We start from the raw sequence: 25,823 nt of genomic DNA, 5'->3' as shown, positions 1-25,823 counted from the left end.
TTACAATGCCTTTGTTTGCAGGGTCTCCACCGCTGGTGTGGCCGCAGGGGCCTCCAAATGTCAGCTTTAAACTAAAGAGTAAATAATGTCCTCTGGCCCTGTTTAAAGTCTTGGACCTGTGTGTGAGTGTGCATATGTGGGCATGTGTTATTTATGGTTTCCTTCAAAAATGATTCATTTTCCCTCCTGTGTCCCAGTTTCTCTCTAATGATGGTGTATGGTATAGTGTCACTCTATATAGAACTCCTTTCACACACCAGCTCATTGACTGCTTGCTTGTTGCAATGAGTTCACTGATTAATGTTATGAAAGGTGATTGTCTTTTTTTAAAGTTCCAAGGAATTTATATTGCATAATTCGAAAGTAATCTGCTAAAACGCCCAAGTTTCAGATAGCCTACTGAACTGGTTAATAATTAAAAATGCATATGCTATCTATTTAAGTTATTGAAACTCATTGTGGAAGAGTTGGTATCTATTGAGGAAGGAAATAAATACATATTTCAATTCTCCACCTACATCACTGATCAGATGAAGGAAATCCAACATTAAGTCTTTTATTACTGATATTGACTTTGAGAGTTTTTTTTGGAATATCTGTTGGAACTTTTTGTGCTGATTTTCAATCTGTGCACTAGTTAGTCCAGGGCCCAGACATGCTGATGTCTCCGAGTCAGTGTGGTTTGAAAAGTGCCAGATGACCTTCACTAGTTGACTGGTTTGACTATCGGAAAAGTTTTGCTGTGAATCATTGACTTTTGCTTCATATCTCATTCAGTTAAAGCTGGGAAGGGAACAAATGGGATTGAATAAATCATTGAAATTCCATAGCCCCACCTTACTGGGGAGGAAATGAGCTCAGGTCAGAGATGGGGAGGCACAGTTGCAGCTGCTATTCTCCTAAACCTCTCACCTTGTGGCTGAGGAACTCTCTCTCAATTCAAGGCTAATATTCATAGCTAATTTGCTGATTTGTCCCTGGCATATCTTTTTTGCATAGAAATAAATGAACTTCATTAACGATGCTTTTTTAACTCAACAAACTTGTACACTATTCACTTCAAATCTTCAAATTTGTTGTGAATAAGTTGGCTCTGTTAGGCACAGCCCAATTAATTTAAACAGACAAATAGTAAAAGGCTACTCCATCTATCTGTCCTAGTGCTTTGGATATTGCATATCCTGATGTGCCGTCATAGAAGAATCCCTATCGTGCAGAAGGAGGCCATTCGGCCCACCAAGTCTGCACCAAATCTCAATCAGGCACATCTCCCCCTGCCCTATCTCCATAATCTCACATTTATGCTAATCCCCACCCCCCCCCCCCCCCCCTCCAATTTACACATTTTGGGACAATTTATCATGCCCAATCCACCTAACCTGCACATTTTAGCACTGAGGAAACCCACACAGACATGGGGAGAATGTGCAAACTCACACAGACAGACACCCAAGGTTGGAAATCCAGGTCTCTGACACAGCAAGGGAGCAGTGCTAACCACTGTGCCACCGTGTTGTGCCTGTGTTTGGAAAAGTCCCAGTATTTCTACCTCTTATTGTTTGCCAGATCTTTCTGAGTACCACTTTCAGCATAAAATTTATTGTAATATCTCAGCTTTTGTAGTTATCTCTCTGTATTTTAACTGAATGCCATGCTAAAGAATTCCAACATAGGAGACTATTCATCCCATATTGTCTGCTAACTTGGGAGCAACCCAAAACAAATCCCTCTGCCTTGCTCTTCCTCTATACTTCCACATCTTCCTCTGTTTAAAAGATGTATTATTCTCTGCCTCAAACATCGTCTCCTTTTTAAATTGCAATTTATTTAGACTCTTAAAGCTTGAGTTTCTCATTAATTCACTTCCTTTTTAGACCTGATTAAGAACATAAACATAAGAACATAAGAAATAGGAGCAGGAGTAGGCCATCTAGCCCTTCGAGCCTACCCCGCCATTCAATAAGATCATGGCTGATCTGTCATGGCTCAGTTCCACATTCCCACCCTCTCCCCGTAACCCTTAATCCCCTCTCTTATCAAAAACCCATCAACCCGCGTCTTAAAAATATTTAGCGAGGTAGCCTCCGCCACTTCAACGGGCAGAGAATTCCAGAGATTCACCACCCTTTGAGTGAAGAAGTTCCTCCTCAACTCCGTTCTAAACCCCCCCCCGTTATCTTGAGGCTGTGCCCCCTAGTCCTATTATCCTTTCTGAGCGGGAAGAGTCTCTCCACCTCTATCCTATCCATCCCACTCATCATCTTATACGTCTCAATGAGATCTCCCCTCACTCTTCTAAACTCTAACGAGTACAAGCCTAGTTTATTCAGCCTCTCCTCATAGCTCAACCCCCTTAACTCCGGCATCAGCCTAGTAAACCTCCTCTGCACTCCCTCCAAGGCCAAAATATCCTTGCGTAAGTATGGCGCCCAAAACTGCACACAGTACTCCAGCTGCGGCCTCACCAATGCCCTATACAGCCGCAGCAAGACCTCCCTACTTTTATATTCAATCCCCCTCGCTATGAAGGCCAGCATCCCATTCGCCTTCCTGATCACCTGCTGCACCTGCAAGCTGGATTTTTGCGACTCATGCACAAGGACCCCAAGGTCCCTCTGCACCGTCACCTGCTGCAGTTTTTCGCCACGTAACCAACCATTGATCAACCATTATTGCGCTCTTGCTATCCAAATTGGATCCAATTCACGTGTGAAGATAACTTGACCATAGTTAAACAGGAACACTTGCTTTTGGAGGTGCTATGAAGATAACTCTGTAGAGATTGAATGTTAATTGGCATGCACACTCAACTTATTTATTACGTCTTGTACTGGGATAACAAAATTGCAACATTGAAAGTTGCCAAATTGTCAGGAACTGCTTACTTTTTCCTACTTATTTCATAGGGCATTTAACCTGTCCAATTTGTTCTCAGATCTGCAATCTAACTCTGTATACCTAGAAACCTTGGTTTTAAAAACTACATTTGAGCATCAATTGCCATTTGTGGTCCAACTTTGTGTGTAGAATTCTCTTAATTTAAGTCAAAGGACTCTGCCCCTGGTTCTAAACTCTCAAACCAGTGAGAATAGTATTTTACACTCCAACATGTTTATCCGAGCATATTGAGAACTTGGATTAATTTGTCCCTTAACCATCGAAATTCCTGGGAACCATAATTTTGGCAACAAATGCTGGCCCATCCAGTAGAGCATCCCACCAAGGCTGTGTCCCTGTAAGCCCATATATTTACCCCACTAATCCTCCTAACCCGCACATCTTGGGGACACCTAAAGAGCAATTTAGTCTTGCCAATCCATCTAACTCGCATGACTTTGAACTGTGGGCGGGAACCAGGCACCTGGAGGAACAGATGCTGGGTATCATGCAAACTCCACACAGCCCCTCAAAGCTGGAATCAAACCCAGGTCCCTGGTGTTAGGAGGCAGCAGTGCCAACCACTGTGCCATCCTTTTTTTTTAAAGACATTTTTTTCCTAAACCGAATCATCATTTCTTATAGCCGCCTCAGGAGGATTTTGATGCCAGATCTGTGCTGGGTGCTAGATAGATAATTTTAAAGGCATCCAAGATCACCGTATTCTTCACAGGAGGAACTACCAGAGCTTTGTCCTGCTGGACATCTTTAATTCTTTGCTAGTTTCTCTTCTGTTGCCCTTACTCCTTTTATTTATTTGTGGGACATGGGCATTGCTGGCTGGCCAGTGTTTATGGCCCATCCCCCACTGCCCTTGCTCAGAAGGTAGTTGAGAGTCAGCCACATTGTTGTGGCTCTAGAGTCACATGTGGGCCAGACCAGGTAAGGACAGCAGATTTCAAAGAATAAAGAAAATTTACAGCACAAGAACAGGCCCTTCAATCCTCCAAGCCCCCCCCCCCCCCGCCCCCCCCACTACCCTTCTGGGGACCACGATTCCCATCCTATTCATGTATTTGTCAAGACTCCTCTTATCGTATCTGCTTCCACAACCTCCTCCCAGCAGCAAGTTCCAGGCATCCATCATCCCCTGTGTAAAAGAAAACTTACCTCGTTCATCGCCTTTAAACCTTGCCCGTTGCACCTTAAACCTGTGCCCCCTAGTAATTGACTCTTCCACCCTGGGGGAAAAAGCTTCTGACTATCTACTCTGTCCATGTCCCTTAATCTTGTAGACTTCTATCAGGTCGCCCCGTAACCTCTGTCATTTCAGTGAGAACAAACCAAGTTTCTCTAATCTCTCCTCATAACTAATACTTTCCATACCAGGCACCATCCTGGTAAATCTTTTCTGTACCCTTTCCAAAGCCTCCACATCCTTCTGATAGTGTGGTGACCAGAATTGAATACTATATTCCAAGTGCAGCCTAACTAAGGTTCTATAAAGCTGCAACATGATTTGCCAATTTTTAAACTCAGTGCCCTGGCTGATGAAGGCAAGCGTGTCATATGCTTTCTTGACTACCTTCTCCACCTGTGTTGCCACTTTGTGACCTGCGTACCTGTACACCCAAATCCTTCTGCCTATCAATACTCTTAAGGGTTCTGCCATTTGCTGTATACTTCCTCTCTGTATTAGACCATCCAAATGCAATATTTCACATTTGTCCAAATTAAACTCCATTTGCCATTGCTCCGCCCAAGTCTCCAACCGATCTATATGCTGCTGTATCCACTAATGGTCCTCATCATTATCTGCAAATCCACCAACCTTTATGTCATCTGCAAACTTGCTAATCAAACCAGAATACCAGAATTCCTTCCTTTAATAGACATTAGTGAGCCAGATGGGTTTTCTAACAATTGGCAATGGTTTTATTGTCATCAGTAGATTTTTAATTTCAAATTTTTTTTATATTGGATTCAAATTCCACCATCTACCATGGTGGGATTCAAATCCAGGTCCCCGGAACATTAGCTGAGTTTCTGGATTCATAGTCTAGCGATAATACCACTAGGCCATTGCCTCCCCTCTTTCTAGATCCTCTTCTCCTGCTACCCATGATCTCAGCCCTTTCCACGACCTCTGCCTCTGCCTCTCCCTCCCCTGTTTAGTTACAGACATACTGCTTTCATCAGAGTTTGCAGCTTTTTCAGAAATATCCATGTTGCCATCACTAAGCAATGATGAAACTTAGCAATATCCATTCTGAAAAGCACAAATTAAATGACGTAAAGTAGTCTAGCTGACACTGTCTTGCGCGTGACACTTTTTAATCCCTGAAGTCCAGATATCTTTTTGGCAAACCATTGCTGCCATGTCACACATTTTTCCTGCTCAGGTGTAGTCTTGTCTGGCTGAAGCTTGACATCTACCCCATTGTGTTCTTGGTCTGCCTATGTTTAAGGCTTTCCTTTCACTAGTTTTTTTTTGTTTACTTTCTGTACTTATGACTTCTTAAATCCCAATCTATATGGTTAACTTAAAGGGCTACTAAAGATGGGTCATTAACACCACCTAAGTGAGTGGCATAATGAATGCAAGTATGTAAATCTCTTTAATATATCAAATCTAAACCTATCCTCTTTGTTCTTTAGATTGTGATATATAGACCAAATGACACAATTCCACTGTGGTATTATTTTGTACGGTCATGAAAGTGCTTACTTCAGTTATTGTTCCATAAGCGAGGTTTAGAGGAGGTTTTTTTTTGCAAGGTTGGAGGTACTTGAATCTTCAACTCTTGGAACTATTGTCCAACAGATAAAGGTTTGATCATGTGTTGAACTTTAACATGCAACAAACCCCAAAGTGCGTTTGGGTCTCTGGAATTTTGTAGATGTTTAATGCATTGTAGTTTGTGTTAGGGCATGTGTAATAATGGATATAATTTCTCAACACTGCACGGGTTGGATTTGTGTGTAAAGGAGAATTGCTTGGATTTAGTTTTGACGTTGAGCTTTGCTAGTTTTCTATCTCTGCTCTCTTGCCTAACCTCAAACTCTTCTGCTTTTGTTTCCTTCTAACCTGACTGTGGATCCTGAAGATCGCCTGTATCATCAACTAGAGCAAAACCGTCTTCTTGCTAATGAGCTTAAGCTGGCATTGAATGACCTGAGTGCCTGATTTTTGAGGGGTGGTATCTAGCCTGGTTTCTAACCTTTTAATCTGCTGATTTGCTTTATCTTCTCCTTTGACTAGTTTTGGATTGCCTGTCAACTGAGATTAATTTCCTAACCGTTAGTGTAATGTAACTTGGTCAGTTTGCTGATTCATTCAAACTCTCAATTTTAGATTTTCTGGTAAGTAAACTAGTCTACAGGAGAAACTGTTTTAGCGCAAATGCTATAAGCCATTGTTGTACTGTATACAAGTTTTGACTAGTTACCAGATACGCTTGCAATATTAGATGTGTAATGGTCGAACCAGCTGTGCGTAGTGTGCATTTGTAAATGCAATTTCCTTGCATCTTCGCACCATATTCCCTATTCCAAGTCACTTTGTAGGTTACTATTAGCTTTCAAATTATTTGTATTTATACAGTCTAATCCACAATCTCAAGATGTCCCAAATGCTTTATGAAAAGTTGTCCCATACAGTTTGTGGTTTAGGATTATCTTCATTTAACAAGGAAATAATTGATTCCAAGTTGTATCTACACAATGCATACGAGCAGGTGGCTTAACCTGGTTAGCAGGACTGTAATGTGCATGCCTTGAATGTGAAACAAGCTTTCTTTATGTTGTATTTATTTACGTCTTTTAATCTTGTAACAGAGAAACTGGCACAAGCCAAAGAAGAAAACCTCAGCATGCACCAGATGCTCGATCAAACTCTACTGGAGCTTAATAATTTGTGAGCTGTACTGATGTGCTGCAAGCTGGTTGCCCCCTCAATTGTCAAAGGCCCTTCTTGAGAACAAGTGCCCCCTTGATTTTGTGCAGTTGTTTGGCAGTGTGGCAGGCAGCCAGGAGTTAGACCAACTTGATCAGTAATGGCCCATTTGAAGATAACAATAATAAGCAATTGAACATATTACAAATTGAAAATCTGCAGTGTCCCATAATTGCTACAGTTTTTTTGATAGTCTCGCTCCCAACAGTTTTCAAAATACTGGAAATTACAGACTCTCCATATTCCGGAAAACTTCTTTTTTAAAATGTTGTCCCCCTTTCTCAATTTAATCCTTGACATTTGCCAAAATTATTTTTGAAACTTTGCCAAATATGTTCACCTCTGCATTTTTTTTCCCACTCTTGTTTTGAGTTTCTTCTAATGGAAGAATGCACTGGCAACCAGATAATGGGGAAATTTGGGGACAATACTTTAGGCCCACTTTTCTTTTGTAAAACACTGGGTTTTTAAACACTTGCAAAATTTTTTTTGAAGGGAAGGGATAAAATATAGGAAAGTTTTGAGAAGGTCTGGATGCTGCAGTCTATAATATTACCTGCTTTTGTAACACATGTGCATTTTTTGTGTTCCTTGCGTTTGAACTGGTCAGTCTGAAGTCTGACCTGTAATTCTCCTTCCATTCCTTGGTGTGATTCGAACAATGTTTTAAATGTAATAAAAGGCACTAATAGTGACCCACCAACTCAAAACGTGATCATCTAGCTCTTGACAAAATAACCACTTGTCAAATGAAGCTCATTTAAAGTGACAATTTTAATTGAAATATAGATGGTAGTGTCACATAGTGAATAATGAGATTCTAGAATGTACCTGCTAAGTCCACCCTCCCAGTTCTGAGTCTGGGTGTGTGGTGGGTCAATCCAGAATCTTGTATTAACATAGTAATTATTAATGGGGTCTCCATGCCAACAGGGGTAACTTGCCTGATGAGTTGTTAAACATGAGTACACCAACGTGACTGAAAAATTAATTTCTTTTTCCCCCTTTTTGTGTACTGCTGAATATTGTACAAAATGTATGATGACTTAAAATCTGAAGACTATTTTATTTGTTGCAAAAGGCAATAATGAGTAGAACATTCTGGTAATGCTTCCCTGTGCACGCTTAATCGTGAATTGTTTTAACAATATGCTTGTCTGTAAACTTTATTATGGTAATAAACACACACTCATGAGATTTTTGTAAATCAGCCCTTCGAATTTTTTAATGAGCTTCATAATTCTCTTTCTGGAGGGCAAACGGCAGATCAGCATTTGTTTAGAGTATTCCAAACCACGATATACTTCAAGTATGTCATTGGCTGTTGTATTGTAGGAAACTTTGCCAATTTGCACCCAGCAAGCTCCCATAAATAACATTGAGATAATGGTTTTGGTTGGGGGAATAAACACTGGCAGTTGCCAAACTTCCCTAATTTTTATCTAAATGCTTTAATGCCCTCTTGAGGGGGCAGGAGAGGAGCCTCCATTTAATGTCTTCAGAAAGAAGGCATCTCCAACAGTACAGGACTCCGTACCACACTGGAATGTCAGCTGTAATCTCGTGCTCAAGTTCCTGGAATGAGACCTATGACTAACTTCCAAGGTAAATGAGTTGGCTGCTAAGACAGGGCTGACATCTCTTCAAAAGCCTCATCTTTTAAAATGTGACTCAATGCTGAACACTGCCCCTTTTTTTTAAACTTGTGAAGTTGAGCACTCATTAGCACTCACCACAGGGAATAGTCTTACCTGAGTGAACTTAACGTGGGCACAAGGCTGGTGCAAGCTGCAGTCCCTTGTTGGATGAAAGGGTTCCTTGTCACCAATTCTGTATTTCATTTTATCAACTCTTTTAACTTTAACCTAGTAACTGCTCAGAATGTGGCTCATCACTATGCAATTCTGGATAATGTTAAGCTCCCTACCTCTTTCCTTGCTTTATTTCAAGGACACTGAGTACAATCACAAAAGCACAGGAGACGGATATTGCAATAGCCAAACAAATTCAACCATTCCCATAGTAATAAGACCCAATGTCAATCACTGCCAAAATCCTACCAATCATTACAGGGGTGGATGGGAGAGAGTTTTATCTTCTGGATGAGATGAATAAAGCCATAAAAATATTGGTTCATTCACTGTCGTGATCAAGTGGAACCATTGGAGTTCAAAAAAGTTGTGATAATCTTCCTGGATTTGTTCTGTTCGGCAAGTGGTATCAGATTTATCCTATGCTTGATAAATTTCAATAAATAAATCGGTCATGCAAATTGTGGTGCCTCATTATCTACCTTTAGCATCTTTTAAAATAATTCCAAAGATGCTTCATAATTATATAACTAAACACCAATGGAAGCAAGCCAGAGAAGATATGGGGAGAGGGACCTACATGTTGGCCGTGGGGGGGGTTGGTGTGTAGGTTCAAGAATGGGAGAGTGGAGATGTTTTTCCATGTGATGTGGCTGCAGGGGAGGCGATGGCCCAGTGGTATTATCGTGAGACTATTAATCCAGAAACTCAGCTAATGCCCCGGGGGACCTGGGTTTGAATCCTGCCAAGGCAGATGGTGGAATTTGAATTCAATTTTTTTTTAAATCTGAAATTAAGAATCTACTGATGACCATGAAACCATCGACTGTTGGAAAAATTCATTAATGTCCTTTAAGGAAGGATATCTGCTATCCTTATCTGGGCTGGCCTACAAGTTAATTCGGGCAGCATGTTCAGTGCAGGCTTGGGCTGAAGGGCCTGTTCCTGTGCTGTATTTTTCTTTGGCTCTGGAGTCATATGTACAAAGAACACAGTAATGTGGTTGACTCTGAACAAGGGCAATAAATACTAGTTTACCACCCACGTCCCACAAATAAGCAACGAAAAATGTCATGAGCTCTAGTGGAGGGATAGAGGAGAGAGTCTTGCAAGAGGCCACAGTCCAAGAGATGGTGAGTTTCTTAGTAATTGTAGGATTACAGCGGACCAAACACATTATGATTTGTGAACTGGAAATCACTGGATCAACCAAGGATAGAGGATGGAGTGAGAATTGGTACAGGATAGGAAATGAGCAGCAGAAATTTTGATGAGCTACAGTTTAGAAAGGAAAGGATACAGATGAAGGTTAGTTTAAGAGTCTGTTCCATGACACAGACATATGAAGATTTGAGCAGTAAATTGACTGAGGCAGGGTGAAGACGGGTGATATTATGGAACTGAAATTGATGAGCTTTGTAATGGGCAGAACATGGGGTTAGTTGCTCAGTTCAGGTTAAAAATGGGATTTTGAGGGGATCAAAGATGGTGCTGGTGTGAGAAGAAGCATGATCCACAGGTGGCAAGATCCTTCTTGAAATCCAGCAGTTTGCCGAGGTCTGGAGAGAGGTTAATGTACACCAAGCAAGCTTTAAACATACCTGGAGTGCAGTTGCAAAGAGAGAACTTCAAAAGTCTAGCTGGAAAGGGATATTTTTAGATTCCTTCCTGGTGGTTGGGATTTAAGGTGTGTGCTCAGCAGGGGAGGGGCTGTGAATTTCAGCTCAGTCTGCAAATTCTGTTCTTTTTTTCACCCAAGAAAGGGTGAATTCAAGTGGGAAGCAGGAGCCACCAAGATTGTGCTGCAAATTGCAAGCTGCTATTTTGATTTTTGGATTGCCTTGTTTGTGCAGCAAGAGCCCAATAAGGGTTTGCTGGGATTTGTAGTTTAGCCTGGAACTATCTTGTAGTTTTTTCACTCAGTCAAGTGATTCAAAGTGAAAGGCAGCCCAGGGAAAAACTCCTGTGTCATTAAACACTGTAACTGCCAAATCAACCTGGGTACTTTTTTTTCATCCAACCAAGAGTGAATTAAAATGAGAGAGGTGAATTGCAACTTGCAGCTTGGCTGGGGACCCTTTGCTGCTTCTGTTCACCCAGTTGAGGGTAAAGTAAGGTGAATAGCAATCCATGTAAGAAGCCTGTTAGATTGAACATTGAGACAGCTTGATACATGGACAAAGAAATAGTGCTCCAGACTGGAGGAAATGGGTAAGCCGGCTGGCAAAATGGCAGGAAGCAAACCAAAATCAAACAGTAGGACCACAGAGGGGGAGGATCTCCACCACGCTCTGCTGGAAGGATCCCTGAATAGACCATGCTGAGCAAAAGGACAAGGGAAGCTTTTATGGAAGCCATGCAAAGATTGGACATAAGTCTACAAGATTGAGAGGCATGGACAGAGTGGATAGTCTGAAGCCTTTTCCTAAGGTGGAAGAATCAATTACTAGGAGGCACAGCTTTAGGTGTGAGGGGCAAGGTTTAAAGGAAATGTGTGAGGCAGATTTTTTTACATAGAGAGTGATGGTGGGTGCCTGGAACTCGTTACCAGAGGAGGTAGGGAAAGCGGATACGGTAGTAACTTTTAAGGGACATCTTCACAAATACATGAATAAGATGGGAATAGAGGGACATGGTTCCTAGAAGGGTAAGAGGGTTTTAGTTAAGTCAGGCAGCATGGTAGGTGCAGGCTTGGAGGACCTAAGGGCCTGATCCTGTGCTGTGCATAGAACTTAGATTAGTACAGCACAGTACAGGCCCCTCGGCCCTCAATGTTGTGCTGAGCTTTGTCCGAAACCAAGATCAAGCTATCCCACTCCCTATCATTCTGGTGCGCTCCATGTGCCTATCCAATAACCACTTGAAAGTTCCTAAAGTGTCTGACTCCACCATCACAGCAGGCAGTGCATTCCACACCCCAACCACTCTCTGGGTGAAGAACCTACCTCGGACATCCCTCCTATATCCCCCACCATGAACCTTATAGTTATGCCCACTAGTAACATCTACATCCACCTGAGGAAATAGTCTCTGAGCATTCACTCTATCCCCCTCATCATCTTATAAACCTCTATTAAATCGCCTCTCATCCTCCTCTGCTCTAAAGCGAAAAGCCCCAGCTCCCTCAGCCTTTCCTCATAAGACCTCCCGTCCAAACCAGGCAGCATCCTGGTAAATCTCCTCTGCACTCTCTCCAATGCTTCCACATCCTTCTTATAGTGAGGTGACCAGAACTGCACACAATATTCCAAATGTGATCTCACCAAGGTCCTGTACAGTTGCAGCATAACCCCACAGCTCTTAAACTCAAACCCCCTCTTAATAAACACTAACACACTATAAGCCTTCTTCACAGCTCTATCCACTTGACTAGCAACCTTCAGAGATCTGTGGATATGAACCCCAAAATCTCTCTGTTCCTCCACATTTCTCAGAACCCGCAGTCAAATTTGTCCTACCCAAATGAATCACCTTGCACTTATCAGGGTTAAACTCCATCTGCCACTTTCCGGCCCAGCTCTGCATCCTATCAATGTCTCCTTGCAGCCTACAACAGCCCTCCACCTCATCTACTACTCCACCAATCTTGGTGTCATCAGCAAATTTATTGACCCACCCTTCAGCCCCCTCTCCCAAGTCATTGACAAAAGTCACAATAGCAGAGGACCCAGCACTGACCCCTGTGGCACACCGCTGGTAACTGGCCTCCAATCTGAAAATTTTCCATTCTCCACCACCCTCTATCTTCTATGAGACAGCCAGTTACTTATCCAATCGGCCAAATTTCCCTCTATCCCACACCACCTTATTTTCTTCATGAGCCTACCATGGGGAACCTTATCAAACGCCTTACTAAAATCCAGGTATACAACATAAACTGCTCTACCTTCATCTACACAGTTACCTCATCAAAGAATTCAATCAAATTTGTGAGGCAAGACTTAGCTTTCACGAATCTGTGCTGACTATCCCGGATTAAGCTACATAAGAAATAGGAACAGGAGTAGGCCACCTAGCCCTTCGAGCCTGCCCCGCCATTCAATAAGATCATGGCTGATCTAAAGTGGATCAGTGGCAGATTAGCGGATTAGTGATCCAGATGGGTTTTTATGACAATCAATGTTAGTTGCCACACTCACCCTTACTGAGACTAACTTTCACTTCCATATTTTATTCATTGGATTGATTTGAGTTTCTGCCCAGCTGCCATGGTGGGATTTGAACCTTGTCCCCTGGGCATTAGCCTGCCTTCCAGATTACTAGTCCAAGCACAATGCCAACGTCATTGTGCAGTATGGCGATACAGTGATTAGCACTGCTGCCTCACAGTACCAGGAACCCGGGTTCAACTCTGGCCCTGGGTGCCTGTATGGAGTTTCCTCTGGTTTCAAAGAACAAAGACAAGTACAGCACAGGAAGAGGTCCTTTGGACCTCCAAGCCTGCACCGATCATGATGCCTGCCTAAACTACAACCATATATACTTATTGAGTCTGTACCCTTCCATTCCCATCCTATTCACGTATTTATCTAGTTGCCCCTTAAAAGCTGCCATCTTACCTGCTTCCACCACTTCCCAGACAGCATATTCCAGACATTCACCACCCTCTGTGTAAAAAACTTGCCTCACACATCTCCTCTAAACTTTTCCCCACACACCTTAAACCTATGTCCCCTAGTCCTTGACTTTTCTACCCTGGGAAAGAGCATCTGACTATCTTTCCAAATGATCATAAATCCTATCCCTCAGGAGCTTTTCCATTAACTTACCGACCACCAAACCCGCTTCTAATTACCAGGGTCATTCCTATTTCCTTTCTTGAACAGAGTAACAAAGTTTGCCATTCTCCAGTCCTCTGGCACTATCCCTGTGGACAGTGAGGACCCAAAGATCAAAGCCAAAGGCTCTGCAATCTCATCCCTTCCCTCCCAAAGAATTCTAGGATATATCCCATCTGGCACAGGGGACTTATCGATCCTCAGGTTTTTCAAAATTGCTAATACATCTTCCCCCACAACATCTACCTCCTCCAGCCTATCAGCCTGTATCACGCTCTCATCCTCAAAAACATGGCCCCTCTCCTGGGTAAACACTGAAGAAAAATATTCACTCATCGTCTCTCCTATCTCTTCTGACTCCATGCACAAGTTCCCACTACTATCCTTGACCAGCCCTAACCTCATCCTGGTCATTCTTTTATTTCTCATATAAGAGTAAAAAGCCTTGGGGTTTTCCTTTATCTGACCCGCCAAGGACTTCTCATGCCCCCTCCTAGCTCTCATAAGCCCTTTTTTTTTAGCTCATTCCCTGCTATCTTGTAACCCTCATGTGACCCAACTGAACCTTGTTTTTTCATCCTTACATACACTTCCTTTTTCCTCTTGACAAGACATTCAACCTCTTTTGTGAACCATGGTTCCCTCACTCGGCCATTTCCTCCCGGCCTGACAGAGACATATGGGGACATGCAGTATTTGTTCCTTGAACAAGTTTCACTTTTCATTTGGACCTTTTCCTGACAGGTTCTGTTCCCATCTTATGCTCCCTAATTTTTGCCTAATCGCGTCATAATTACCCTTCCCCCAATTATAAACCTTGCCCTGCCATATGGCCCTATCCCTCTCCATTGCAATAATGAAAGACACCAAATTGTGTCACTATCTCCAAAGTGCCCTCCCACAAACAAATCTAACACTTGACCCGGTTCATTGTCCAGTACCAAGTCCAGTGTGAGCCCACATCTTGTCAGCCTATCCAGATATTGTGTCAGGAAACCCTCCTGCACACACTGTACAAAAACTGTCCCATCTGAACTATTCAACCTATAAAGGTTCCAATTAATATTTGGAAGATTAAAGTTACCCATGATAACTACCCTGTGACTTCCACACCTATCCATAATCTGCTTTGCAATTTCCTCCTCCACATCTCTATTACTATTTGCGGGCCTATAGAAAACTCCTAACAATGTAATTTTCTTTGTTCTTAAGCTGGACCGGTGGGTCACTGAGTTGCAGGCCAAGATAGACGAGCTGAGAGAGGAGCTCGGATCATCTGTTAAATCTCGCCAAGGTGTCACCATCACCCATGAGAACCGCTTGAAGGAGCTTGAGGACTCTGCGGCATTTAGTGGAAACACTATCTCCGAGCTAAACAGCCAAGTTACTCATTTGACATCGGAGGTTAAGTACCTAAGGGAGAAATGTGATGAGATGGAAGGTTGCCAAAGACGAAATTACATCTATCTGATAGGCCTCCCAAAGGGAATCGGGGGCCCAAATATCACACATTTTGTCACCTGCCGATTGAATGTGCTGGAACTTGAGGATGAGCTGTATCTGGATCGCGCAAACAGTGTGTTACGGGCAAAGCCCAGACTGGGAAAAGCTCCTCAGCCCATTATTGCACAAGCACATTACACCTCAGCTCGAGATAGAATTCTGCAGCAAGCAACACAGGTTACCACTCTCCCACCGAGTGCCAGTTCACAGGAACCTCTGTGTGAATTTTAAACAAGGTATCATCTGACTCATTTAGAAGCACAAAAGTGGGAGAATGGATCTAAGCAATACCAATTGGGTAGGACTGAGGACGGCCAATTTCTAGAAATCTGTATCCCAGCAGCAAGCAATATGTTGAAGAGGGGAGCAAGTCGTGAGGGGGTGGTTCAATCAAATCCTGAATATGTTAAACCAATTTCTCATTGATCAGGTATTTCGTAGAATCATACAGCGCAGAAGAGACCCGTTGGATCATCGTGTCTGCACCGACACATTAGAAACACCTGCTCCCAATCAAGGTTGCTAACCATATTAGGCAAATTCCTAGAGGTACATAATCTTCACCTGCCTGTGCCCCACCTCTGGCCAAGGGTTACTCAACATGCCCCATCCTCATGGCTCACCGTGTTCCCTCATCAAATACAACCCATCCTCATGGCTCACCGTGTTCCCTCATCAAATACAACCTATCCTCATGGCTCACTGTGTTCCCTCATCAAATACAACCTATCCTCATGGCTCACCGTGTTCCCTTATCAAATACAACCCATCCTCATGGCTCACCGTGTTCCCTTATCAAATACAACCTATCTTCATGGCTCACTGTGTTCCCTCATCAAATACAACCTATCCTCATGGCTCACTGTGTTCCCTCAGCAAATACAACCTATCCTCATGGCTCACCGTGTTCCCTTATCAAATACAACCTATCCTCATGGCTCACCGTGTTCCCTTATCAAATACAACCTATCTTCATGGCTCACTGTGTTCCCTCATCAAATACAACCTAGCCTCATGGCTCACTGTGTTCCCTCATCAAATACAACCTATCCTCATGGCTCACCGTGTTCCCTCATCAAATACAACCTATCCTCATGGCTCACTGTGTTCCCTCATCAAATACAACCTAGCCTCATGGCTCACTGTGTTCCCTCATCAAATACAACCTATCCTCATGGCTCACCGTGTTCCCTCATCAAATACAACCTATCCTCATGGCTCACCGTGTTCCCTCATCAAATACAACCTATCCTCATGGCTCATCGTGTTCCCTCATCAAATACAACCTATGCTCATGGCTCACTGTGTTCCCTCAGCAAATACAACCCACCCTCGTGGCTCACTGTGTTCCCTCATCCTTATGGGTCATCTGGACTCCAAAAGTCAGCTCTTTTCTCTCCTTACAGATGCTGCCAGACCTGCTGAGATTTTCCAGCATTCTCTCTTTGGGTTTCAGATTCCAGCATCCTCAGTAATTTGCTTTTATCTCCTGGCTACCATGTTCCTTCACCAAATACAAAGCAGAAAGATTCTCCATCGACTGCTTTAGAGTCTGCATTGACAGTTACATCATTCTTTCCTGTTATAAATAACGTGTCGAAAGGAAACGTTTGTTGGGTTGACCTATAAATACTTCTCTGGGTTTTTATATTCAGAGTGTGGTGCTGGTGTTTAGCATTGCGGAGACTCCCGGGCAGTCCGGGAGGGTTGGCAGCTGCTGTCAGACATTGGGCTCCGAGTCTTACCGGACCATGTTCCGCTGCCCCGGCCGCTTCTGCAAACTGCTGCCCGCCTGGGGGACCAGCACGGCCGCCTGGCGTCTGCAGCCAGCGCCGCTCCGGATCCTCAGCAAGGCCAGGACCAGCTGGGGCTGGAGCCGGAGCTCGGGCTCGGGTTGGGCCTGGAGCCGGGGCCTCGGGCTCGGCCTGGGGTTAACTCTCACCGTGGGGCTAGGGCTCTGGGTGCCGCAATCGGAGTGTCAGTCGGAGAGGGAAGAGGAGCAACAAAAAAGCAGCGAGGAACTGGCAGCGGCCAGAAAGAGAGGGCGCGACTTACTGCAGAGGATTAAGGTGAGCAACTCAAACCACACAACACTGTCACCCCCCTCCCCAACCCTACATCCTAAACTCAACCCTAAACCCAAGAATCCAAACCCAACAGCCCAAACTCAAGCCCAAACCCTATAGCCCAAACGCAACCCTAAACCCAACAGTTCAAACTCAACCCCAAAGCCAACACCTCAAACTGAACTCCAAACCCAACAGCTCAACACCAAAGCTAACATCCCAAACTCAACCCCAAACCCAAAAACTCAACATCCAAAACCCAAACACTCAACCCCCAAATTCGACAACCCAACCCAACTACCTAACTCCTAATCTGAGAACTCAAACCCAACATCAAACTCATCAACTCAAACTCAACATCCAAAACTGAACAACCTGCAGAGAACCGAGGTGAGCAGTGGCTCAATCCCTAAACCCAACAACTCAAACACAACATCCCAAACCTAACCTCAAGCATTCAACCTTGAAACACTCAAACCAAAAAACTCAAAATCCCAAATCCAACAACCAACCCCAAATTCGACAACCCAAACCCAACCCCAAACCCGACAACCAAACCCAAACCCGATGATATAACAACACAACCCCAAGCAGGTGACCCGACCCCATCCCGGGACCGGCAACCCGATACGAGAACTCAACTCTCAACCAAGCCCAGCCAAATCCACAACTGTATCTCCAACTCTCAATAAAACTCAATCCAAATTAATTCAACTCAATCCTCAATTCAACACCCAACCTTACCCAGTTCAATATAATCCAACTCAACCATTGGGTCAATCCTTCCATCTAATAGTTGCTGACAGTGCTGGGGATTGTCAGACAATACAATAGGATATAGATGGATTGGAAACTTGGGCACAAAAATGGCAGATGGTGTTTAATCTGGAGTTTAATGTGAGGTGATGCATTTTGGGGGATCAAATTGAGGTGTGAATTACACTATAAGTAGCAATGTAGTAGTATGTAGATAGGCCAACTAGAGGTGAGGCTATATTGGATTTGGTGCTGGGAAATGAGCCAGACCAGGTGTTAGACTTGGAAGTTGGTGTGCATTTTGGTGATAGTGACCACAATTCGGTTACGTTCACCTTAGTGATGGAAAGGGATAGGCATGAACCTCGGGTCAGTAGTTTTAGCTGGGGGAAGGGTAATTATGAGGCTATTAGGAGAGAATTAGGAAGCATAGGTTGGACTAGGAGACTACAGGGTCTGGGAATGTCCGAAATGTGGAGCTTTTTCAAGGAGCAGCTACTGCGAGTCCTTGATAGGTATGTCCCTGTCAGGCAAGGAGGAGATGGTCGATCTAAGGAACCGTGGTGCACTAAAGAAGTTGATTCGCTGGTTAAAAGGAAAAAGGAGGCTTATGTCAGGATGAGACTTGAGGGCTCAGGTAGTGCACTGGAAAGCTTTAGATTGGCGAGGAGGGAGTTAAAGAGTGAGTTAAGAAGGGCTAAAAGAGGACATGAGAAGACTTTGGCTGATAGGATTAAGGAGAATCCTAAGGCGTTCTATAGATATGTTAAGAACAGAAGATTGGTTAGGGCAAGATTAGGGCCAGTTAGAGACAGCAGTGGGAAGTTATGTGTGGAACTGGAAGAGATTGGAGAGGCATTGAACCAATATTTCTCTTCGGTATTCACGCAGGGAGACATAAATGTAGCTGTGGAGAACACTGGGTTACAGGGTTGTAAACTGGATAGTATTGCAGTTGATAAGGAGGATGTGCTAGATATTCTTGAGGGTTTGAAAATAGATAAATCCCCTGGGCCGGAGGGGATTTACCCTAGGATTCTCTGGGAGGCAAGAGAGGCGATTGCAGAGCCTCTGGCTCTGATCTTCAGGTCGTCGTTGGTCACAGGTATAGTGCCAGAAGATTGGAGGAGAACGAATGTTGTCCCATTGTTTAAGAAGGGGAACAGAGATTTTCCCGGGAATTATAGACCGATGAGTCTTACTTCTGTTGTGGGCAAGGTTTTCGAAAAAATTATTAGGGATAGGCTTTATAGTTATTTAGAGAGTAATGAATTGATTGGAGATAGTCAGCATGGTTTTGTGGAGGGTAGGTCGTGCCTTACTAACCTTTATTGAGTTTTTTGAGAAAGTGACCAAAGAGGTGGATGGGGGTAAGGCAGTTGACGTGGTATATATGGACTTTAGTAAGGCGTTTGATAAGGTTCACCATGGAAGGCTTCTGCAGAAAATGCAGATGTATGGGATTGAGGGTGATTTAGTTAATTGGATCAGGAATTGGCTAGCAGATAGGAGACAGAGGGTGGTGGTTGATGGTAAGTATTCGTCATGGAGTTCGGTTACAAGTGGTGTGCCTCAGGGATCTGTTTTGGGGCCGCTGCTGTTTGTAATTTTTATAAATGATCTGGATGAGGGTATAGTTGGGTGGATTAGTAAATTTGCTGATGACACCAAAGTCGGAGGTGTGGTAGATAGGAGGGGTGTCATAGTTTACAGAGAGATTTGGACAAGTTGCAGAGCTGGGCCGAGAGGTGGCGGATGGAGTTTAATGCGGAAAAGTGTGAGGTAATTCACTTTGGCAGGAATAACAGATGTGTAGAGTATAGGGCTAACGGTAGGACTCTGAATAGTGTGATGAACAGAGGGATCTAGGTGTATGTGTACATAGATCCCTGAAAGTTGGGAATCAAGTAGATAAGGTTGTTAGGAAGGCATACGGTGTCTTGGCGTTTATTGGTAGGGGGATTGAATTTAGGAGCCGCAGCGTCATGTTGCAACTGTACAAAACTCTGGTGCGGCCGCACTTGGAGTATTGTGTGCAGTTCTGGTCCCCACATTATAGGAAGGATGTGGAGGCATTGGAGAGGGTGCAGAGGAGGTTTACCAGGATGTTGCCTGGTATGGAGGGGAGGTCCTATGAGGAGAGACTGAGGGATTTGAGGTTGTTTTCGTTAGAAAGAAGGCGGCTAAGAGGGGACCTTATTGAACCATATAAGATGATTAGAGGTTTAGATAGGGTGGACAGTGATAGCCTTTTTCCTCGGATGGAGAAAGCTAGCACGAGGGGGCATAGCTTTAAATTAAGGGGTGGTAGTTATAGGACGGATGTCAGAGGTAGGTTCTTTACCCAGAGGGTGGTGAGGGATTGGAATGCCCTGCCTGCTGCAGTTGTAAATGCGCCTAGTTTGGGGGCGTTTAAGAGATCCGTGGATAGGTTTATGGATAGAAAGGGATTGGTTTAGGTTAGAGGGTCATTGCTTTTTAATTGGTCGGCGCAACATCGTGGGCCGAAGGGCCTGTTCTGCGCTGTAATGTTCTATGTTCTATAAAACCCTTAGGAATATTAACCTACAGAGGGATCTGGGCATGCAGGTCCACAGTCCCCTAAAAGTGGCAACACAGGTGGTTGAGGTGGTTAAGCAGGCATATGACATACTTGCCATTATTGACCAGGGCATTAAAACAAGAGTTGGCAAATCATGTTGCAGCTATATAAAACCTTGGTTAGGCTGCCTTTGGGGTATTGTGTACTGCTCTGGTTGTCACATTACCAGAAGGATAAGAAATCTTTGGAGGGAGTGCAAAGAACATTCCCCATGATGTTGCCTGTCTCAAGGGTGTTGACTATGAGGAGAGGCTGAATAAACTAGGATTGTTTTCACTGGAAATATGGAGGCTGAGGGCGACCAGATAGAGGTCTACAAAATTATAAGAGGCATAGAGAGGGTGGATACTCGCAGGTTTTTTCCAAGAGTGGAAGTATCAATTACTAGGGGGCACAGGTTCAAGGTGAGAGGGGGTAGGTTTAAGGGAGATCGGCGGGGGAAGTTTTTCACACAGAGAATGGTGGGTGCCTGTAACGTGCTGCAGAGGTGGTGGTGGAAGCAGGCACATTAGCATCATTGAAGAGGCATCTGGATGGTACATGAATAGGGGGGAAATAGAGGAATACAGTAAGGGCAGAAGGTTTTTTTTAGTTTGGGCATCATGATCAGCACTGGTTTGGAGGGCCGAAGGGCCTGTTCCTGTACTGTACTTTTCTTCGTTCTTTGTTCTATAAATTTGGCCAGATTTAATTCCATGATTCTATTACAAATATCAGCATTCCAGCAAAACTTTCCAAAGTAAAACATTTTGCAGATGTATAATTTGCTTATATAGAATATAATGATGTGGAGATGCCTGCGTTGGACTGGGGTGGGCACAGTTAGATGTCTCACAAGACCAGTTTAAAGTCCGAACAGGTTTATTTGGAATAAGGAGCTTTCAGAGTGCTGCTCCTTCATCAGGTGGTCCATTCACCTTGTGATTCGAGATAAACTGTTGGACTTTAACGTGTTGTTGAGAAACTTCTTACATAGAACGTTATGGTCCAGGACCTGAAATTAGACTCGGCCTCAACAATTTTTATACTTTGGCATAAATTTGAGGATAGGATCTTCACTCCAGGAGTAATTCCACTAACAAATTAGGGATCTAATTCCCTATGGCTAATTTCCGATGCAAATCCAACTAATCAACACATCTTTGGACCGTGGGAAGAAACTGGAGCACCTGGAGGAAACCCACGCAAACACTGGGAGAATGTGCAAACTCCACACAAACAGTGACCCAAGGCTGGAATCAAACCTGGGTCCCTGGTGCTGTGAGACAGGAGTGTTAAGCGTTGTGCCACCATGCAACTTCTGATTTTAAACAATCCCAGCCACAAACTGAACTGAAAGCTGTTTTCCTCTGTCTGATATATGCCTTGCTCCTCCCATTAACTAAATGAGCAAGTGCCCCTGTATACCTAAACCCACCTTCCATTCCTTTAATCAAAAAAAGGGGAAATCTTTTGTAAACAAGTGTCCATCTTGGAGGGAGTGCAGAGGAGGTTCACTAGGCTGATACCGGACATGAGGGGGTTGGACTATGAAGAGAGACTAAATAGACTGCGTCTGTACTCGTTGGAGTTTAGAAGGATGAGGGGGGATCTTATAGAGACGTATAAGATAATGAAAGGGATGGATAGGGTAGAGGTAGAGAGATTCTTCCCGCTCAGAAAGGATAGCAGGACTAGCGGGCACAGCCTCAAGATAAGGGGGGGACAGTTTAGATCAGAGTTGAGGAGGAACTTCTTCACTCAAAAGATGGTGAATCTCTGGAATTCTCTGCCTGTTGAAGTGGTGGAGGCTACCTCACTAAATATATTTAAGTCACGGGTAGATAGGTTTTTGATAGACAAGAGAATTAAGGGTTACGGGGAGAAAGCGGGAAAGTGGAACTGATCCACTTCAGATCAGCCACGATCTTACTGAATGGCGGGGCAGGCTCAAAGGGCTAGATGGCCTACTCCTGCTCCTATTTCTTATGTTCTTATGATCTTCTCCCAAGTAAAAACTACATGGCTAAAATGAATAATTATAATGTTTTCCCAGCATCTGAGTTGTGTTCTGCCCAGACATACTAACTACCTATAGAAAAACTGAACTTTAAACATTTTACAGAAACATAAAATATATCAATGGCCCAGTATCATCACCCCTTCCCCTTTAATTGGCAGTGGTTAGCACTGTTGCCTCACAGCGCCAGGTACCTTGGTTCGATTCTGATTCCGAGCTTGGATCACTGTGTGGAGTTTGCACGCTCTCCCTATGCCTGCGTAGGTTTCCTCCCATAGTCCAAAAGACGTGCTGGTTAGGTGCATTGGCCATACCAAATTCTCCCTCCCTGTACCCAAACAGATGCTAGAATGTGGCAACTGGGGGATTTTCACAGTAACTTCATTGCAATGTTAATGTAAGCCTGCTTGTGACACTAATAAATAAACTTTAAAAAATGAACCAATAATATGAAAAGATGCCTTCATTTTTCTAAAGCCTCTATTTTTCACCGTATAAGATATATTATTTACCATTTATATAGATGATCTGGAGGAGGGAACCGAGTGCAGGGTGTTGAAATTTGCTGATGACACCAAAATTGGTGGAAAGGCAAATTGTGCGGAGGGTGGGGAGAGTCTACAGAAGGATCTGGATAGGCTGGGCGAATGGGCCAGGAAATGGCAAATGGAATTTAATGTTGGCAAGTGCGAGGTGGTCCACTTTGGTAGGAATAATGGTAGGAAGGATTATTACTTATGTGGAGAAAAACTGCAGCAGGCGACGGTGCAGAGGGACCTCGGGGTCCTTGTGCATGAGTCGCAAAAACCCAGCTTGCAGGTGCAGCAGGTGGTCAGGAAGGCGAATGGGATGCTGGCCTTCATCGCGAGGGGGATTGAATATAAAAGTAGGGAGGTCTTGCTGCGGCTGTATAGGGCATTGGTGAGGCCGCAGCTGGAGTACTGTGTGCAGATTTGGGCGCCGTACTTACGCAAGGATATTTTGGCCTTGGAGGGAGTGCAGAGGAGGTTTACTAGGCTGATGCCGGAGTTGAGGGGGTTGAGCTATGAGGAGAGGCTGAATAAATTAGGCTTGTACTCGTTAGAGTTTAGAAGAATGAGGGGAGATCTCATTGAGACGTATAAGATGATGAATGGGATGGATAGGATAGAGGTGGAGAGACTCTTCCCACTCAGAAAGGATAGTAGGACTAGGGGGCACAGCCTCAAGATAAAGGGGGGGCGGTTTAGAACGGAGTTGAGGAGGAACTTCTTCACTCAAAGGGTGGTGAATCTCTGGAATTCTCTGCCTGTTGAAGTGGCGGAGGCTACCTCGCTAAATATTTTTAAGACGCAGGTTGATGGGTTTTTGATAAGAGAGGGGATTAAGGGTTATGGGGAGAGGGCGGGAATGTGGAACTGAGCCACGACAGATCAGCCATGATCTTATTGAATGGCGGGGCAGGCTCGAAGGGCTAGTTGGCCTACTCCTGCTCCTATTTCTTATGTTCTTATGTTCTTATTACTTCCAAGCATGCATATTTAACAGTAACATAGTCCAGTCAGTCTTTCCAGTGTTCAGTATTTTGCATCAAAGTCATGATACAGCTTCTGCAATCATGATCTCTCTTCCTGCCACGTGTATAATCTTCAAATTAAATAACTGTAATGATCAACTCAATCTGAACAATCTTGCACTTTATCTTTAAACTTCTCCAGAAACCTCAATGGATTACAGTAAGTGTAAACAATTGTGTCTGATGAATTGCTGGCAACATAAATGTTAAAATGTTGCAATGCCAAAACCAGACTCAAAGGCTGGAATTTCACAGGCGTGCCCGCCACAGGAATTGGAGCGGGTGAGGTCCTTTGACCTCAGATGGGATATTACAGTTTTGGAATGAAAGACGCTGCAAAATCCAGCCCAATGTCTCCTCCTTGATAGTTGAATATTTAATTTTCTGGAAAAGTAACCAATAGGTCTTTGTATCCTTTTGTCATCTTCTTATAACAGTACAGCACCAGCGCCCACATCACTAGCATCAATGGCCATCTTGAATTGCTTCGCATAATCTGGTGCGATGGTTAATACATTTTTCAGATTGTCAAATATCTCCTGGCATTCAGATGTCTACTGAAACTTTTGAGCGGTTCAGTCAATGGAGCAACCTCACTGCTAACTCGTTAGAGTTTAGAAGAATGAGGGCAGATCTCATTGAGACGTATAAGATGATGAATGGGATGGATAGGATAGAGGTGGAGAGACTCTTCCCGCTCAAAAAAGACAGTAGGACTAGGGGGCGCAGCCTCAGGATAAAGGGGGGGCGGTTTAGAACGGAGTTGAGGAGGAACTTCTTCACTCAAAGGGTGGTGAATCTCTGGAATTCTCTGCCCGTTGAAGTGGTGGAGGCTGCCTCGCTAAATATTTTTAAGACGTGGGTTGATGGGTTTTTGATAAGAGAGGGGATTAAGGGTTATGGGGAGAGGGCGGGAAAGTGGAACTGAGCCACGACAGATCAGCCATGATCTTATTGAATGGCGGGGCAGGCTCGAAGGGCTAGATGGCCTACTCCTGCTCCTATTTCTTATGTTCTTATGTAAAATTTGGCATGAATTTCCTGTTGGAACTAATGTGGAACTCTCCACATTAAGAACTTTCCAATAACTTTTTGTTTTCGCAGTTTGTGGGGCTATTTGTCCATGTCCAATTGTATGGTCTAAGAAGGTAACTTGGGCTTTTGCAAATTCACTCTTGGCTAAGCTTACCACTAAGCCCACCTCCTGTACTCAAGCGAACAATTGCTTTAAATGTCCCAAATGTACCTTCCATATCTGACTGAAAACCACCAGGTTGTCTACAACTGCACAATTATTTAGTCCAGAAATGACCTTGTTGGTTAGCTTTTGGAATGTTACTAGTGCATTCTTCATTCCAAGCAGATGGCACTGCTGCCTCACAAGCCAGGGACCAGGGTTCAATTCCACCTCCGGTCACTGTCTGTGTGGAGTTTGCACATTCTCCCGTGTCTGCGTGAGTTTCCTCTGGGTGCTCCAGCTTCCTCTCACTCCAAAGATGTGCAGGTTAGGTTGATTGACTATGCTAAATTGCTCCTTCGTGACATGTAGTCAGGTAAATAGGTGGGGTTATGGGGATAGGGCCTGGGTGAGATTGTTGTCGGTGGAGATCATTTGGTGTCGCGAAAGCCGAAATCTCCCATGTCCTTTCTGATAAAGGTACTTGCCAGTATCCTTTAAGAAAATCCAGTTTGATAATAAAACTTGTCCCGCCTTTTCCATACAGTCTTCCAACTGAGAAATAGGATACAAATTTGATTTTGTAACCACATTGACTTTTCTATAATCCGCACATAATTGTTATGTACCACCTGCTTTGGTACCATCACTATAGGTGAGTTCCAATCACTGCAACTCACGTCAATGACATCATTCTTAAATATGCTTTCAATCTCCTTTTGAAACAGTGCCAACTTTAGTGAG

General features: G+C 43.9%; 2 protein-coding genes across 3 annotated transcripts in view; both read left to right on the top strand.

Annotated features, from left to right (window-relative positions):
* The window catches only part of LOC145360645 (tropomyosin alpha-1 chain), a 47,615-nt gene extending 39,586 nt beyond the window's left edge, over positions 1–8,029 (top strand). Inside the window, exon 9 of the mRNA XM_080215992.1 lies at positions 6,715–8,029. Within this exon, the coding sequence (XP_080072118.1) occupies positions 6,715–6,797 (83 nt within the window). The 3' untranslated portion in view covers positions 6,798–8,029. The remainder of the gene's footprint in view (positions 1–6,714) is intronic.
* Positions 8,030–16,399: 8,370 nt separating this feature from the next.
* The window catches only part of lactb (lactamase, beta), a 67,199-nt gene continuing 57,775 nt past the window's right edge, over positions 16,400–25,823 (top strand). The window contains exon 1 of one of the 2 annotated variants that reach the window (XM_080216207.1): positions 16,400–16,993. In XM_080216207.1, the coding sequence (XP_080072333.1) occupies positions 16,676–16,993 (318 nt within the window). In that variant the 5' untranslated portion in view covers positions 16,400–16,675. The remainder of the gene's footprint in view (positions 16,994–25,823) is intronic. The other variant, XM_080216208.1, reaches the window with a different exon arrangement.

The sequence above is a fragment of the Carcharhinus amblyrhynchos genome, chromosome 32, assembly GCF_965287045.1.
Source record: "Carcharhinus amblyrhynchos chromosome 32, sCarAmb.v2.hapA, whole genome shotgun sequence".
NCBI classification, from domain to species: Eukaryota; Metazoa; Chordata; class Chondrichthyes; order Carcharhiniformes; family Carcharhinidae; genus Carcharhinus; species Carcharhinus amblyrhynchos.
The sequence above is the reverse complement of the archived record's forward strand: the minus strand, read 5'-3'. Positions and strand labels throughout refer to the sequence as shown.